This window comes from Tursiops truncatus, chromosome 5, assembly GCF_011762595.2.
Source record: "Tursiops truncatus isolate mTurTru1 chromosome 5, mTurTru1.mat.Y, whole genome shotgun sequence".
NCBI lineage: Eukaryota > Metazoa > Chordata > Mammalia > Artiodactyla > Delphinidae > Tursiops > Tursiops truncatus.
In genome coordinates, this window is record NC_047038.1 from 25,643,064 (window position 1) to 25,661,933 (window position 18,870).

The 18,870-nt window shown below is 38.9% G+C and overlaps 1 protein-coding gene and 1 long non-coding RNA gene across 2 annotated transcripts in view; one reads left to right on the top strand and one right to left on the bottom strand.

Annotated features, from left to right (window-relative positions):
• LOC141278754 (uncharacterized) overlaps positions 1–18,870 on the bottom strand; it is a 69,820-nt gene that overhangs the window by 29,778 nt on the left and 21,172 nt on the right. The gene's annotated exons all lie outside the window — the stretch shown is intronic.
• LOC101326359 (bifunctional heparan sulfate N-deacetylase/N-sulfotransferase 4) overlaps positions 1–18,870 on the top strand; it is a 34,802-nt gene that overhangs the window by 10,586 nt on the left and 5,346 nt on the right. Inside the window, exons 3-5 of the mRNA XM_019928068.3 lie at positions 675–845; positions 1,775–1,884; positions 5,566–5,668. Coding sequence (XP_019783627.3) covers positions 675–845; positions 1,775–1,884; positions 5,566–5,668 — 384 coding nt within the window. The remainder of the gene's footprint in view (positions 1–674; positions 846–1,774; positions 1,885–5,565; positions 5,669–18,870) is intronic.

Here is an 18,870-nt window from a genome sequence, read left to right on the forward strand (position 1 = left end):
CAATGATGGTAGGATGTGAAAGATTCAGAGAATTTGGTACTGAAAAGCAGTAGTGAATTCGTATTTAGGAATTAGCAGAGTTAGGTGGAAACCCTTGGGAGGGTAAAAGCAAAGTGCCTTGGGCAACATCAACATAAATATGACACCTGAACAAGCATGAATAAACATCTGCCTTCTCTGTACCCATAGCACCTGCCACAGGGATATTGGGGAATTGTCGGAACCCTCAGGAGTGGCTGTAATGAAACAAGAGCACAGTAATATGTAAGCCTACTCCTGCCAATCAAAATCTCTTTTCATCAGGCTTGATCTGTCTGGTCCCTGACATCTTTTCACTTATAATCAGACCCATGGAGAAAATCCTTGTACTCTGTCTCTTGTCTTACACCTAAACGTTTTAGACATGAAGACAACCACAGGCTTATCTGAATGCTACTTGATATATATGGAAGGCTTATACTCTATATAAACAATATGCCAATGCCTAGCCTTCAATATAGTGTGCACTTTTCACCTTATTTTTCATTCTAAAATCAATTAATTATTTTTAATTACTCTTTTTGGAATAAAAGACACATGACACACACATATATCCACACATCAAACACATACATGCACACATACCTATGCAGGCATAAAGAAAATTAATTTTACAATTGACTTTCTTATTAAAGCACCAAAGATCACATGAAGATCCAGCTGCCCTGAGGTTTAATTTCTATGAAGTTATCACAACAGCACATTGGGCCCCATCTGACCTGAAAACTTTGCAGAGAAGATGCCTATTACCTGGATGGTATGCAGTCCACATAGAAAGATGGCTAACTTACTTTGCTACTTCTCAGGTAATGTCCTGAACTGAATTTCTTCTGTTTATTATATCCTCATAGTGTTGCACTGACAAACAGAAAATATAAATTAACATTGCCACAGATAGCAATTTATTATCAGAGATGACCATACCTAAGGAAGAAATGTGGATTTTTACATTTTTAATGTCAGTGGTAGTACTACAATGTTAAGTGGCTGTGAAACACATTCTGGGGATCTTCTTTTGGATAGTAGCTGGTCTCAAAGTGGTAGGGCCTCACACAGGAGGCGTCAGGTGCTTCATAGGCAATAACCAGTAGAGGAGCAGCCAGTTAGAACCTTTATGGAACACTATGTGCAGATACCCATGTGTCATCTGTCCGTTGGGAATCTTATAAGGAAAGAAGGAGGTTATGGATTAGACTGTCAAAATGCAAAGTGTTGTAACAGCTCCAGGAACTTGGGATAGAACAGGAAATAAGGATTTGCGGAAAGCGTCCACATCCTTTATCTTCTTCATTCCAGTCAGGTCACAACTAAAACCTGAGTTCTCTGTTGTGGTTTGTAAGGAGAATAGATGGGTAATTTTCATCTGTGTGCCCATTATATTTCCAAGCCATTGGCTCCAAGGTTAACTCATGGAATTTCATAGGTTGGATAATTATCTGTATTACAGAGCAGATGGAAAATCGCGTTTCTACTGAACTACTAAATCAAGAGAGTGTCGGTGTTTATGATTTACAATCAAGTTAGTTAAGGGTTATAAAAAATGCCTTTGGCAAAATTTGCTGTTTATTTGGAAGGACACAAGAATAGTAAACATTAACATGTATGCTAAGTAGTGCATATTTTCTTCCTTTTCACACTGATCTAATTGATTAACATCATACCAGGTCAAGGGAGGCAGCTTGGTCTATTTAATTTAATTTTGTTCTTCATAAAGTGACTATTTTTGACTCTACAGTTGCTAATTATTGATGGACAGCAGCTGAGATCTGACCCAGTTACTGTGATGGACGAAGTCCAGAAGTTTCTGGGAGTTACACCTCATTATAATTACTCTGAAGCACTAACGTGAGTCTATTCTCATGGTTGATTTCATTTCCATTATTTGCCATCATAAATTATCACTGGTAGGTGTGTATATAGCATCATTAATACTAGGTATGAATTTATACATCATTATGCTACTCAAAAGCAGTCAAAGGAATGTCCTCATTATTCATGTAGTGTCTCCCTTTTGAATACCAGGAACACTTTACCTTATAGGCATTTTATGTATCACAAATTCCCCTTTTTGTGAGCTTTTTCCCAGTATAAATTTGTTTAAGTAAACTTTCTACATGCCTGCTCTATGCAGAAAGCGTCTAGGAATTGAGGTTACAAAGGTGGAAAAGATGATCTCTTTCCCCAAGTAATTTACAGGTTAGAAATAAAATATTGATGGCCTCCTTTAGCTCTGTGAAAGTGAGTAGTGTTTTGGGCAGAATTGGGAAAGGGATACATTCATGTTTTACTCTGTATTTTTTAAATTGTGTATAACCAAATATAATCATGTGTAATGTTGTAGTTATTATTGCACAGCTGACCGCCCAGAACCTACCGGCATGTAACCGTAGCCATTTTATTATGCTCATGGAGCCTGTGGGCTGGGAATTTAGACAGGACACAGCCAGGACAGCTTGTCTCTGCTCAAAATATATACTTGGGCCCATATTTGGGAAGACATGAATATCTAGGTATGACTTGAATGGCTGGAGACTGGAGTCTTCTGGAAGCTTCTTTACTCACACCTTTGGCTCTTGGACTGGGATAGCTCGAAGCTGAGCTCAAAGGGACAAGACCTCTGTGTGACTTTCTCACAGTGTGGTGGCTTTGTGTTCTGAGAGGGGGTGGTATATCGAGGGAATGTGGTTCAAGGCCTTCTCTGACCTAGCCTTGCAAGTCACATAGCATCACTTACGCCATATTCTATTGATTGCAACCAAGTCACTAGAGCCAGTGCAAATCCAAGGGGAGGGAAAGGAGCCTCCACCTCTTGATGAGGAGGGGCAAGGGCGTTCTGCAGAAGAGAATGTGGGAGGGGGGATATTCTTGCAGTCACCTTGGGAAAATAAAATCATGTACTTGGGTGACTGAAAATGGAAAAAAAAGTGTAAAGAAGCAAAATAACAAACAAAAACAAAAGCTCCAAGCAGTCAAAATATATATTTAAAAGGGCATGTACTTGATGCCCTCACAAAGGCCTGATATACAGCCTATTAAGTTTTAGGCAAAATTTTGACAAGCTTGATTATATAATTTCCCAGTTCGCAGCAGATTAGAATCAGCAATTAGACAATTAGAGAGGGTAATGGAAGGACAGGAAAAGAAGCAATAAGATTGGGTTGTTCCTTATCCACTAAAACAAGTCTAATGAAGTTTCTACCTACACATGGAAATAACAACACAAGGCATGGCCCCTGTTGATGAAGTAGACAAAGCTTCCAGAATACGTTTACATAAATACTTATTGATGTCAGCATGTCTTCCCCTGCCTGCCTGCAGTAGTTTAGGGAATGGTTCTGTCCTGTTTACTACAAATAGTTCCTTATGGTTCAAAAAGCCTGTAAAATCATACTTTTAAAGAAGAGATTACAAACAAGTACAGAATATATGGTTTTGAATACATCTCACACATCACAAAAATTAATAACTATAGTGATGTTCAGTGTAATAAAAGAACTTGTAAGGCAACAAATTCATCTCCTCAAAGTTGTCTCACAGTTATTTGAGAAAGGCTTTGCATCTTAATTTCACAATTTCATGCCTACTGAAACCAAACCATAAAACAAGGAATTGATATAACTTAGCAAGAATAAATGCCCATTGTTAGACTTCGGGTCTATAACATTGTCAATGCAGTAAATGAAACCAAGGCAGCAAAGTAATGTGGATTCAAGGGTATGGCAACCCTATCTAAAAGAATGACTTTCAATATTCTGGATGGCTCTCCTTCCTCAGGTTGTATTAAGCTCTGCCTCACAACAGCTGTTTGGAGAGCAAGGAGAGACAGCAGCCCGTCCTGAGACCTCTGTACACCGGAGAGCAAAGGAGATACTCTTAGTGTGTATAAATATCTTGGCTTGGTTGCCAGAGCTGTATTTTACCTTAATGCAGTTAAATATTCTCATCCTGAGGCAGAAAATGCTGTTTAGGGGCACTGGCATGCTGCCTTCCCCATCTCATTTTGCACAGCATGCAGAATTGTTTTTCCTCCTGGGAAATTAATGAAAACTAGAGGAAGTCCTATGATAGGCAAGGAGCAGATTGAAAAGTCCAGGTTGGAAATGAGTCTGTCTTCCTTTTATCCATTTAACCAGTGATGTATTTAATTTTAATTGATAACAAGTACTAGGACAACCTGGACTGCAAGGATCAGGTCTCTAATAATAGATTGGGCAGGAAACTGTAAAGAAAAATTCCCTCTCCCCCTAAATGAGTTCACATATGTGCAGAAGCAAATTGCAGGTGCACCGGTATTATAGGAATGGGCCCAGGGCAACAAAATATTCTGCAACTAATTAACTTTACGTCCTACTCAATTATGCTCCATCTTTCTAAAACATCTGCTGAGCAACAAAAATGCAAACCTTTTCGATGTTTTATGCATGCAGCAAGTCCCATAGCAGTAAATTTAAAACTTCCCTTCCTATTTGGTTTATTCTTTCATTTTTCCTACCTTGTTAGTCCTAAACAAAAATTCTTATATATCTGAGTTTAAACCAAATAATTAGGCCACACATTCTTTTGTAACTTTTTGCAGCCATGGGAGCAAAACAACATTAGAATTTTCTTTAAGAGTATCAGGTCTGAATTAACCAATAGGATCATCTGCCTTCAACAAAAGAAATGAAGATTTGTCTAATCTTACATTCACCATTTGTATAATCTGTGTCTCAAGTTCTCCGGAAAAATATAGTGAATTATATCTTTACCCTTTTAATTTCCTCCTTGAAAAGTATAAACATATTGAACTGTTAAAAAAAGATAGCAGTTTTCTTAGAAGCTTTAATTCAGGTTTATATACATGGAAGCAAAGTAAGTGTCCATCAACAGATGAATGGATAAAGAAGATGTGGCACATATATACAATGGAATATTACTCAGCCATAAAAAGAAATGAAATTGAGTTATTTGTAGTGAGGTGGATGGACCTAGAGTCTGTCATACAGAGTGAAGTAGGTCAGAAAGAGAAAAACAAATACCATATGCTAATACATATATATGGAATCTGAAAAGAAAAAAAAAAAGTGGTCATAAAGAACCTAGGGGTAAGACGGGAATAAAGATGCAGACCTACTAGAGAATGGACTTGAGGACATGGGGCAGGGGAATGGTAAGCTGGGACAAAGTGAGAGAGTGGCATGGACATATATACACTACCAAATGTAAGATAGATAGATAGCTAGTAGGAAGCAGCCACATAGCACAGGGAGATCAGGGGTGGGTTTGGGAGAGTAGGAGGGAGGTAGATGTTAAGAGGGAGGAGATATGGGAATATATGTATATGTATAGCTGATTCACTTTGTTATAAAGCAGAAACTAACACACCATTGTAAAGCAATTATACTCCAATAAAGATGTTAAAAAAAAAGTATATTTTCATTACATTCAGTCACCTTACTATATACCACTTAATGATGTCAAAGAAATCTGTGTATAACTCATAATCATTATATTTTTATTATCATTTATATATTTGATCTTTTGTAGTTTTGATCCCCAAAAGGGCTTTTGGTGTCAACTACTGGAAGGAGGAAAGACCAAATGCCTTGGAAAAAGCAAAGGTCGAAAGTATCCACCCATGGATCCAGAGGTAATATTTTCCTCATCTTTGAAATACACTGGTAGAACCCTGCGCATACAACTATTTCAAAGCTAGCAGACAATATATTTGATTCCTTTTTCTGCTTTTTCGTTGCTATCAATAGTTTTATATATTTGGAAAATAAATAGACCAACAGAGGATAGATGACTGATAGATAGATATCTGTAGAAATTGTGTGCTGGGATGCAATTCAAACATAAATACTTACTGAACAGTAATTCCTTTCCAAATGTGTAAAGTACTTAAATAAATTATCTACTAAACAAGTGATTTCGGATAAAATATATAAGCATTATTATTACATATTAAATACATATATCCAGCACGTATACAATGCCTGGTACTGAGTTAAGCAAAGGAGAGTGAACTGCTCTGATCACCAATTACAACATATGGTGGAGGTTCTTCCACATCACCAAGCAAGGCTCAGACACCAGCTGGGTGTCCCACAACTCAACACAATTCTGACACTGTCTTCCCAAAGACAGTAACAGATCCCACAGGCTAAGGGCCACATCCTACCAGAGTCCCTCCCTGTTCAGGTTTTCACCTCAAGTCCCAAGTCCAGGTTATCACCTCCATCTTGAACCACTGGCTATAGATTGGACATTCCAAAACCCCCCTCCTTGGTTCTGATGAATATGCTAGAGTGGCTCCCAAAACTCAGAGAAACATTTTCCTTATTGGATCACTGTTTTATTACAAATGGATATAACTCAGAAATAGATATATGAGATATATCAGATATATGAGGTGCAGATATATGAGGTGCAGATATATGAGGTGCATAGGCCAAGATATGGGGTAAGGGTGTGGAGGTTCCATGCCTTTTCTGATTTCTCTAGTCTCTCTACATGTTCATCAACCCAGAAACTCTCCAAACCCCATCCTTTTTGGGTTTTTATGGAAGTTTCATTACAGTGACATGATTGATTAAATCACTGACAAATGGTGATTGATTCAACCTCCAGCCGCTCTCCCTTACCCCATGGTGGGGGGATAACATTAAAGTTCCAACCTTTTGCACCAGAGGGCACACAGCAGAAGCAAGAAGAACTACAATCCTGCAGCCTGTGGAACAAAAACCACATTCACAGAAAGATAGACAAGATGAAAAGGCAGAGGGCTATGTACCAGATGAAGGAACAAGATAAAACCACAGAAAAACAACTACATGAAGTGGAGATAGGCAACCTTTCAGAAAAAGAATTCAGAATAATGATAGTGAAGATGATCCAGGACCTCAGAAAAAGAATGGAGGCAAAGATCAAGAAGATGCAAGAAATGTTTAACAAAGACCTAGAAGAATTAAAGAACAAACAAACAGAGATGAACAATACAATAACCGAAATGAAAACTACACTAGAAGGAATCAATAGCAGAATAACTGAGGCAGAAGAACAGATAAGTGACCTAGAAGACAGAATGGTGGAACTCACTGCTGCAGAACAGAATAAAGAAAAAAGAATGAAAAGAAATGAAGACAGCCTAAGAGACCTCTGGGACAACATTAAACGCAACAACATTCACATTATAGGGGTCCCAGAAGGAGAAGAGAGAAAGGACCCCAGAAAATATCTGAAGAGATTATAGTCGAAAACTTCGCTAACATGGGAAAGGAAATAGCCACCCAAGTCCAGGAAGTGCAGCGAGTCCCATACAGGATAAACCCAAGGAGAAACATGCTGAGACACATAGTAATCAAATTGGCAAAAATTGAAGACAAAGAAAAATTATTAAAAGCAGCAAGGGGAAAACGACAAACATACAAGGGAACTCCCATAAGGTTAACAGCTGATTTCTCAGCAGAAACTCTACAAGCCAGAAGGGAGTGGCATGATACACTTAAAGTGATGAAAGGGAAGAACCTACAACCAAGATTACTCTACCCGGCAAGGATCTCATTCAGATTCAATGGAGAAATCAAAAGCTTTACAGACAAGCAAAAGCAAAGAGAATTCAGCACTACCAAACCAGCTCTACAACAAATGCTAAAGGAACTTCTCTGAGTGGGAAACACAAGAGAGGAAAAGGACCTACAAAAACAAACCCAGGGGGGACCTTAAAGATGGCAGAAGAATAAGACGCGGAGATCACCTTCCTCCCCACAGATACATCAGAAATACATCTACGCGTGGAACAACTCCTACAGAACACCTACTGAAGGCTGGCAGAAGACCTCAGACCTCCCAAAAGGCAAGAAACTCCCCACGTACCTGGGTGAGGCAAAAGAAAAAAAAAGAAAAAACAGAGACAAAAGAATAGGGACGGCACCTGCACCAGTGGGAGGGAGCTGTGAAGGAGGAAAAGTTTCCACACACTAGGAAGCCCCTTCGCGGGTGGACACTGCGGGAGGCGGAGGGGGAAGCTTCGGAGCCGCGGAGGAGAGCGCAGCCACAGGGGTGCGGAGGGCAAAGCGGGGAGATTCCCGCACAGAGGTTCGGTGCCAACCGGCACTCACCAGCCTGAGGGGCTTGTCTGCTCACCCGCCGGGGCGGGCGGGGCTGCGAGCTGAGGCTCTGAGGCTCGGGTTTCGGTTTCAGACGGAGCGCAGGGAGAGGACTGGGGTTGGCGGCTTGAACATAGCCTGAAGGGGTTAGTGCGCCACGGCTAGCCGGGAGGGAGTCCGGGGAAAAGTCTGCACCTGCCGAAGAGGCAAGAGCCTTTTTCTTCCCTCTTTGTTTCCTGGTGCGTGAGGAGAGGGGTTTAAGAACGCTGCTTAAAGGAGCTCCAGAGACGGGCGCGAGCCGCGGCTAAAAGCGCGGACCCCAGAGACGGGCGGGAGACGCTAAGGCTGCTGCTGCCACCACCAAGGGGCCTGTGTGCGAGCACAGGTCACTCTCCACACCCCTCTTCCGTGGAGCCTGTGCAGCCCGCCACTGCCAGGGTCCCGGGATCCAGGGACAACTTCCCCGGGAGGACGCACAGTGCGCCTCAGGCTGGTGCAACGTCACGCCGGCCTTTGCCGCCGCAGGCCCGCCCCGCACTCCGTGCCGCTCCCTCCCCGCCGGCCTGAGTGCGCCAAAGCCCCCGAATCAGCGGCTCCTTTAACCCCGTCCTGTCTGAGCAAAAAACAGACGCCCTCCAGCGACCTACACGCAGAGGCGGAGCCAAATCCAAAGCTGAGCCCCTGTGAGCTGTGAGAACAAAGAAGAGAAAGGGAAATCTCTCCCAGCAGCCTCAGAAGCAGCGGATTAAAGCTCCACAATCAACTTGATATACCCTGCATCTGTGGAATACCTGAATAGACAACCAATCATCCCAAATTAAGGAAGTGGACTTTAGGAGCAAGATCTATGATTTTTTTCCCTTTTCCTCTTTTTGTTAATGTGTATGTGTATGCTTCTGTGTGAGATCTTGTCTGTATAGTCTTGCTTCCACCATCTGTCCTAGGGTTCTATCCGTCCATGGTTTTTTTTTTTAATTTTTTCTTAATAATTAATTTTAATTTTAATAACGTTATTATACTTTACCTTCGTTCTTTCTTTCTTTCCTTCCTTCCTTCCCTCCTTTAGACAACGAATCATCCCAAATTGAGGAGGTGGTCTCTGAGAGCAAGATTTATGATTTTTCCCCCTTTACCTCTTTTAGTGACGGTGTATGTGTATGCTTCTGTGTAAGATTTTGTCTGTATAGCTTTGCTTCCAACATTTGTCCTAAGGTTCTATCCGTCCCTTTTTTTTTTTCTAAATAAGAATTTTTTAATTCAATAACTTTATTATACTTTATTTTATTTTTACTGTATCTTCTTTTTCTTTTTTCCTTCTTTCCCTCCTTCCTTCCTTCCTCCCTCCCTCCCTCCTTTCTTTCCTTCTTGCCTTCTTTCCGTCTTTGCTTCTTTCTTTCTTTCTTCCTTCCTTCCTTCCCTCCTTTCCTTCTTTCTTTCCTCATACTTCTACTAATTCTCTCTACTTTTCCTCCCTTTTATTCTGAGCCGTGTGGATGAAACGCTCTTGGTGCTCCAGCCAGGAGTCAGGGCTCTGCCTCTGAGGTAGGAGACCCAACTTCAGGACACTGGTCAACAAGAGACCTCCCAGCTCCACATAATATCAAACAGCGAAAATCTCCCAGAGACCTCCATCTTAACACCAGCACCCAGCTTCACTCAACGACAGCAAGCCACAGTGCTGGATAACCTATGCCAAACAACTAGCAAAACAGAAACACAACCCCACCCATTAGCAGAGAGGCTGCCTAAAATCATAATAACAGACACCCCAAAACACACCACCAGACGTGAACCTGCCCACTAGAGACAAGATCCAGCCTCATCCACCACAACACAGGCACTAGTCCCCTCCACCAGGAAGCCTACACAACCCACTGAACCAACCTTAGCCACTGGAGACAGACATCAAAAACAGCGGGAACTACGAACCTGCAGTCTGCAAAAAGGAGACCCCAAACACAGTAAGATAAGCAAAATGAGAAGACAGAAAAACACACAGCAGATAAAGGAGCAAGATAAAAATGCACCAGATCTAACAAATGAAGAGGAAAGAGGCAGTCTACCTGAAAAAGAATTCAGAATGATAGTAAGGATGATCCGAAATTTTGGAAATAGAATGGACAAAATGCAAGAAACAGTTAACAAGGACCTAGAAGAAATAAAGATGAAACAAGCAACGATGAACAACACAATAAATGAAATTAAAAGTACTCTAGATGGGATCAATAGCAGAATAACTGAGGCAGAAGAACGGATAAGTGACCTGCAAGATAAAATAGTGGAAATAACTACTGCAGAGCAGAATAAAGAAAAAAGAATGAAAAGAACTGAGGACAGTCTCAGAGACCTCTGGGACAACATTAAACGCACCAACATTCGAATTATAGGGGTTCCAGAAGAAGAAGAGAAAAAGAAAGGGACTGAGAAAATAGTTGAAGAGATTATAGTTGAAAACTTCCCTAATATGGGAAAGGAAATAGTTAATCAAGTCCAGGAAGTACAGAGAGTCCCATACAGGATAAATACAAGGAGAAATACGCCAAGACACATATTAATCAAACTGTCAAAAATTAAATACAAAGAAAGCATATTAAAAGCAGCAAGGGAAAAACAACAAATAACACATAAGGGAATCCCCATAAGGTTAACAGCTGATCTCTCAGCAGAAACCCTACAAGCCAGAAGGGAGTGGCAGGACATACTGAAAGTGATGAAGGAGAAAAACCTGCAATCAAGATTACTCTACCCAGCAAGGATCTCATTCAGATTTGATGGAGAAATTAAAACCTTTACAGACAAGCAAAAGCTGAGAGAGTTCAGCAGCACCAAACCCGCTTTACAACAAATGCTAAAGGATCTTCTCTAGGCAAGAAACACAAGAGAAGGAAAAGACCTATAATAACGAACCCAAAACAATTTAGAAAATGGGAATAGGAACATACATATCGATAATTACCTTAAAGGTAAATGGACTAAATGCTCCCACCAAAAGACACAGATTGGCTGAATGGATACAAAAACAAGACCCTTATATATGCTGTCTACAAGAGACCCACTTCAGACCTAGAGACACATACAGACTGAAAGTAAGGGGATGGAAAAAGATATTCCATGCAAATGGAAACCAAAAGAAAGCTGGAGTAGCAATTCTCATATCAGACAAAATAGACTTTAAAATAAGGACTATTAAAAGAGACAAAGAAGGACACTACATAATGATCAAGGGATCGATCCAGGAAGAAGATATAACAATTGTAAATATTTATGCACCCTACATAGGAGCACCTCAATACATAAGGCAAATACTAACAGCCATAAAAGGGGAAATCGACAGTAACACATTCATAGTAGGGGACTTAAACACCCCACTTTCACCCATGGACAGATCATCCAAAATGAAAATAAATAAGGAAACACAAGCTTTAAATGATACATTAAACAAGATGGACTTAATTGATATTTATAGGACACTCCATCCAAAAACAACAGAATACACATCTTTCTCAAGTGCTCATGGAACATTCTCCAGGATAGATCATATCTTGGGTCACAAATCAAGCCTTGGTAAATTTAAGAAAATTGAAATTGTATCAAGTATCTTTTCTGACCACAACGCCATGAGACTAGATATCAATTACAGGAAAAGATCTGTAAAAAATACAAACACATGGAGGCTAAATAATACACTACTTAATAATGAAGTGATCACTGAAGAAATCAAACAGGAAATAAAAAAATACCTAGAAACAAATGACAATGGAGACACAACGACCCAAAACCTATGGGATGCAGCAAAAGCAGTTCTAAGAGGGAAGTTTATAGCAATACAAGCCCACCTTAAGAAGCAGGAAACATCTCGAATAAACAACCTAACCTTGCACCTCAAGCAATTAGAGAAAGAAGAACAAAAAACCCCAAAGCTAGCAGAAGGAAAGAAATCATAAAAATCAGATCAGAAATAAATGAAAAAGAAATGAAGGAAACAATAGCAAAGATCAATAAAACTAAAAGCTGGTTCTTTGAGAAGATAAACAAAATAGATAAACCACTAGCCAGACTCATCAAGAAAAAAAGTGAGAAGACTCAAATCAATAGAATTAGAAATAAAAAAGGAGAGGTAACAACTGACACTGCAGAAATAAAAAAGATCATCAGAGATTACTACGAGCAACTCTATGCCAATAAACGGACAATCTGGAAGAAATAGACAAATTCTTAGAAATGCACAACCTGCCAAGACTGAATCAGGAAGAAATAGAAAATATGAACAGACCAATCACAAGCACTGAAATTGAAACTGTGATTAAAAATCTTCCAACAAACAAAAGCCAAGAACCAGATGGCTTCACAGGCGAATTCTATCAAACATTTAGAGAAGAGCTAACACCTATCCTTCTCAAACTCTTCCAAAATATAGCAGAGGGAGGAACACTCCCAAATTCATTCTACGAGGCCACCATCACCTTGATACCAAAACCAGACAAGGATGTCACAAAGAAAGAAAACTAAAGGCCAATATCACTGATGAACATAGATGCAAAAATCCTCAACAAAATACTAGCAAACAGAATCCAACAGTACATTAAAAGGATCATACACCATGATCAAGTGGGGTTTATTCCAGGAATGCAAGGATTCTTCAATATAAGCAAATCTATCAATGTGATAAACCATATTAACAAATTGAAGGAGAAAAACCATATGATCATCTCAATAGATGCAGAGAAAGCTTTTGACACAATTCAACACCCATTTATGATAAAAAAAAACCCTGCAGAAAGTAGGCCTAGAGAGAACTTTCCTCAACATAATAAAGGCCATATATCACAAGCCCATAGCAAACATCACCCTCAACGGTGAAAAACTGAAAGCATTTCCACTAAGATCAGGAACAAGACAAGGTTGCCCAGTCTCACCACTCTTATTCAACACAGTTTTGGAAGTTTTAGCCACAGCAATCAGAGAAGAAAAGGAAATAAAAGGAATCCAATTCGGAAAAGAAGTAAAGCTGTCACTGTTTGCAGATGACATGATCCTATACATAGAGAATCCTAAAGATGCTACCAGAAAACTACTAGAGCTTATCGATGAATTTGGTAAAGTGGCAGGATACAAAATTAATGCACAGAAATCTCTGGCATTCCTATATACTAATGATGAAAAATCTGATAGTGAAATCAAGAAAACACTCCCATTTACCATTGCAACAAAAAGAATAAAATATCTAGGAATAAACCTACCTAAGGAGACAAAAGACCTGTATGCAGAAAATTATAAGACACTGATGAAAGAAATTAAAGATGATACAAATAGATGGAGAGACATACCATGTTCTTGGATTGGAAGAATCAACATTGTGAAAATGACTCTAATACCCAAAGCAATCTATAGATTCAATGCAATCCCTATCAAACTACTACTGGCATTTTTCACAGAACTAGAACAAACAATTTAGCAATTTGTATGGAAACACAAAAGACCCCGAATAGCCAAAGCAATCTTGAGAACAAAAAAAGGAACTGGAGGAATCAGGCTCCCTGACTTCAGACTATACTACAAAGCTACAGTGATCAAGACAGTGTGGTACTGGCACAAAAACAGAAAGATAGATCAATGGAACAGGATAGAAAGCCCAGAGATAAACCCACGCACATATGGACACCTTATCTTTGATAAAGGTGGCAGGAGTGTACAGTGGAGAAAGGACAGCCTCTTCAATAAGTGGTGCTGGGAAAACTGGACAGGTACTTGTAAAAGTATGAGATTAGATCACTCCCTAACACCATACACAAAAATAAGCTCAAAATGGATTAAAGACCTAAATGTAAGGCCAGAAACTATCAAACTCTTAGAGGAAAACATAGGCAGAACACTCTATGACATATATCACAGCAAGATCCTTTCTGACCCACCTCCTAGAGGAACAGAAATAAAAACAAAAATAAACAAATGGGAACTAATGAAACTTCAAAGCTTTTACACAGCAAAGGAAACCACAAACAAGACCAAAAGACAACCCTCAGAATGGGAGAAAATATTTGCAAATGAAGCAACTGACAAAGGATTAATCTCCAAAATTTACAAGCAGCTCATGCAGCTCAATAACAAAAAAACAAACAACCCAATCCAAAAATGGGCAGAAGACCTAAATAGACATTTCTCCAAAGGAGATATACAGACTGCCAACAAACACATGAAAGAATGCTCAACATCATTAATCATTAGAGAAATGTAAATCAAAATTACAATGAGATATCATCTCACACCGGTCAGAATGGCCATCATCAAAAAAAATCTAGAAACAATAAATGCTGGAGAGGGTGTGGAGAAAAGGGAACACTCTTGCACTGCTGGTGGGAGTGTGAATTGGGTCAGCCACTGTGGAGAACAGTATTGAGGTTCCTTAAAAAACTACAAATAGAACTACCATATGACCCAGCAATCCCACTACTGGGCATATACCCTGAGAAAACCAAAATTCAAAAAGAGTCATGTACCAAAATGTTCATTGCAGCTCTATTTACAGTGGCCCAGAGATAGAAACAACCTAAGTGCCCAACATCGGATGAATGGATAAAGAAGATGTGGCACATATATACAATGGAATATTACTCAGCCATAAAAAGAAACGAAATTGAGCTATTTGTAATGAGGTGGATAGACCTAGAGTCTGTCATACAGAGTGAAGTAAGTCAGAAAGAAAAAGACAAATACTGTATGCTAACACATATATATGGAATTTAAGAAAAAAAAATGTCATGAAGAACCTAGGGGTAAGGCAGGAATAAAGATGCAGACCTACTAGAGAACGGACTTGAGGTTATGGGGAGGGGGAAGGGTGAGCTGTGACAGGGCGAGAGAGAGTCATGGACATATACACACTAACAAACGTAGTAAGGTAGATAGCTAGTGGGAAGCAGCCGCATGGCACAGGGATATTGGCTCGGTGCTTTGTGACAGCCTGGAGGGGTGGGATAGGGAGGGTGGGAGGGAGGGAGACGCAAGAGGGAAGACATATGGGAACATATGTATATGTATAACTGATTCACTTTGTTATAAAGCAGAAACTAACACACCATTGTAAAGCAATTATACCCCAATAAAGATGTTAAAAAAAAAAAAACCCAAACCAATTAAGAAAATGGTCTCAGGAACATACATATCGATAATTACCTTAAACGTGAATGGATTAAATGCTCCAACCAAAAGACACAGGCTTGCTGAATGGATACAAAAACAAGTCTACAAGAGACCCACTTCAGATCTAGGGACACATACAGACTGAAAGTGAGAGGATGGAAAAAGATATTCCATGCAAATGGAAATCAAAAGAAAGCTGGAGTAGCTATACTCATATCAGATAAAATAGACTTTAAAATAAAGAATGTCACAAGAGACAAGGAAGGACACTACATAATGATCAAGGGATCAATCCAAGAAGAAGATATAACAATTATAAATATATACGCTCCCAGCATAGGAGCACCTCAATACATAAGGCAACTGCTAACAGCTGTAAAAGAGGAAATCAACAGTAACACAATAATAGTGGGGGACTTTAACACCTCACTTACACCAATGGACAGATCATCCAAAATGAAAATAAATAAGGAAACACAAGCTTTAAATGACACAATAGACCACACAGATTTATAGGATATTCCATCCAGAAACCGCACATTACACTATCTTCGCAAGTGCGCATGGAACATTCTCCAGGATAGATCACATCTTGGGTCACAAATCAAGCCTCAGTAAATTTAAGAAAACTGAAATCACATCAAGCATCTTTTCTGACCACAATGCTGTGAGATTAGAAATGTTACAGGGAAAAAATGTAAAAAACACAAACACATGGACTAAGCAATACGTTACTAAATAACCAAGAGATCACTGAAGAAATCAAAGAGGAAATCAAAAAATACCTAGAAAAAAATGACATGAAAACATGACGATCCAAATCCTATGGGATGCAGCAAAAGCAGTTTTAAGAGGGAAGTTTATAGCTATACAAGCCTACCTCAAGAAACAAGAAAAATCTCAAATAAACAATAACCTTACACCTAAAGGAACTAGAGAAAGAAGAACAAACAAAACCCAAAGTTAGCAGAAGGAAAGAAATCATAAATATCAGAGCAGAAATAAATGAAATAGAAACAAAGAAAACAATAGCAAAGATCAATAAAACTAAAAGCTGGTTCTTTGAGAAGATAAATAAAATTGATAAACCATTAGCAAGACTCAAGAAAAAGAGGGAGAGGACTCAAATCAATAAAATTAGATATGAAAAAGGAGAAGTTAAACAGACACTGCAGAAATACAAAGCATCCTAAGAGACTACTACAAGCAACTCTATGCCAGTAAAATGGACAACCTGGAAGAAATGGACACATTCTTAGAAAGGTATAACCTTCCAAGACTGAACCAGGAAGAAATAGAAAATATGAACAGATGAATCACAAGGAAAGAAATTGAAACTGTGATTAAAAATCTTCCAGCAAACAAAAGTCCAGGACCAGATGGCTTCACAGGTGAATTCTATCAAACACTTAGAGAAGAGCTAACACCCATCCTTCTCAAACTCTTCCAAAAAATTGCAGAGGAAGGAACACTCCCAAACTCATTCTATGAGGCCACCATCACCCTGATACCAAAACCAGACAAAGATACTACAAAAAAGAAAATTATAGACCAATATCACTGATGAATATAGATGCAAAAATCCTCAACAAAATACTAGCAAACAGAATCCAACAACACATTAAAAGGATCATACACCATGATCAAGTGGGATTTATCCCAGGGATGCAAGGATTCTTCAATATATACAAATCAATCAATGTAATACACCATATTAACAAATTGAAGAATAAAAACTATATGATCATCTCAATAGATGCAGAAAAAGCTTTTGACAAAATTCAACACCCATTTATGATAAAAAACTCTCCAGAAAGTGGGCATAGAGGGAACCTACCTCAACATAATAAAGGCCATATATGACAAACCCACAGCAAACATCATTCTCAATGGTGAAAAACTGAAAGCATTTCCTCTAAGATCAGGAAAAACACAAGGATGTCCACTCTCACCACTATTGTTCAACATAGTCTTGGAAGTCCTAGCCACGGCAATCAGAAAAGAAAAAGAAATAAAAGGAATACACATTGGAAAAGAAGAAGTAAACCTGTCACTGTTTGCAGATGACATGATACTATACATAGAGAATCTTAAAGATGCCACCAGAAAACTACTAAAGCTAATCAATGAATTTGGTTAAGTTGCAGGATACAAAATTAATGCACAGAAATCTCTTGCATTCCTATACATTAATGATGAAAAATCTGAAAGTGAAATTAAGGAAACACTCCCATTTACCACTGCAACAAAAAGAATAAAATATATAGGAATAAACCTACCTAAGGAGACAAAAGACCTGTATGCAGAAAATTATAAGACACTGATTAAAGAAATTAAAGATGATACCAACAGATGGAGAGATATACCATGTTCTTAGATTGGAAGAATCAATATTGTAAAAATGACTATACTACCCAAAGCAATCTACAGATTCAATGCAATCCCTATCAAATTACCAATGACATTTTTTACGGAACTAGAACAAAAAAAATCTTAAAATTTGTATGGAAACACAAAAGACCCCGAATAGCCAAAGCAGTCTTGAGGGAAAAAAATGGAGCTGGAGGAATCACACTCCCTGACTTCAGACTATACTACAAAGCTACAGTAATCAAGACAGTATGGTACTGGCACAAAAACAGAAACATATATTAATGGAACAAGATAGAAAGCCCAGAGATAAACCCATGCACCTATGGTCAACTAATCTATGACAAAGGAGGCAAAGATATACAATGGAGAAAAGACAGCCTCTTCAATAAGTGGTGCTAGGAAAACTGGACAGCTCCATGTAAAAGAATGAAATTAGAACACTCCCTAACACCATACACAAAAATAAATTCAAAATGGATTCGAGACCTAAATGTAAGTCTGGACACTATAAAACTGTTAGAGGAAAACACAGGAAGAACACTCTTTGACATAAATCACAGCAAGATCTTTTTTGATCTACCTCCTAGAGTAATGGAAATAAAAACAAAAATATACAAATGGGACCAAATGAAACTTAAAAGCTTTTACACAGCAAAGGAAACTACAAACAAGACCAAAAAACCCTCAGAATGGGAGAAAATATTTGCAAATGAATCAACGGACAAAGGGTTAATCTCCTAACTATATAAACAGCTCATCAATATTAAAGAACAAACAACCCAATCCAAAAATGGGCAGAAGACCTAAATAGACATTTCTGCAAAGAGGACATACAGATGGCCAAGAGGCACATGAAGAGCTGCTCAACATCACTATTAGAGAAATGCAAATCAAAACTACAATGAGGTATCACCTCACACCAGTTAGAATGGGCATCATCAGAAAATCTACAAACAACAAATGCTGGAGAGGGTGTGGAGAAAAGGGAACCTTCTTGCACTGTTGGTGGGAATGTACATTGATACAGCCACTATGGAGAACAGTATGGAGGTTCCTTAAAAAACTAAAAATAGAATTACCATATGAACCAGCAATCCCACTACTGGGCATATACCCAGAGAAAACCATAATTCAAAAAAACACATGCACCCCAATATTCATTGCAGCACTATTTACAATAGCCAGATCATGGAAGCAACCTAAATGCCCATCGACAGACGAATGGATA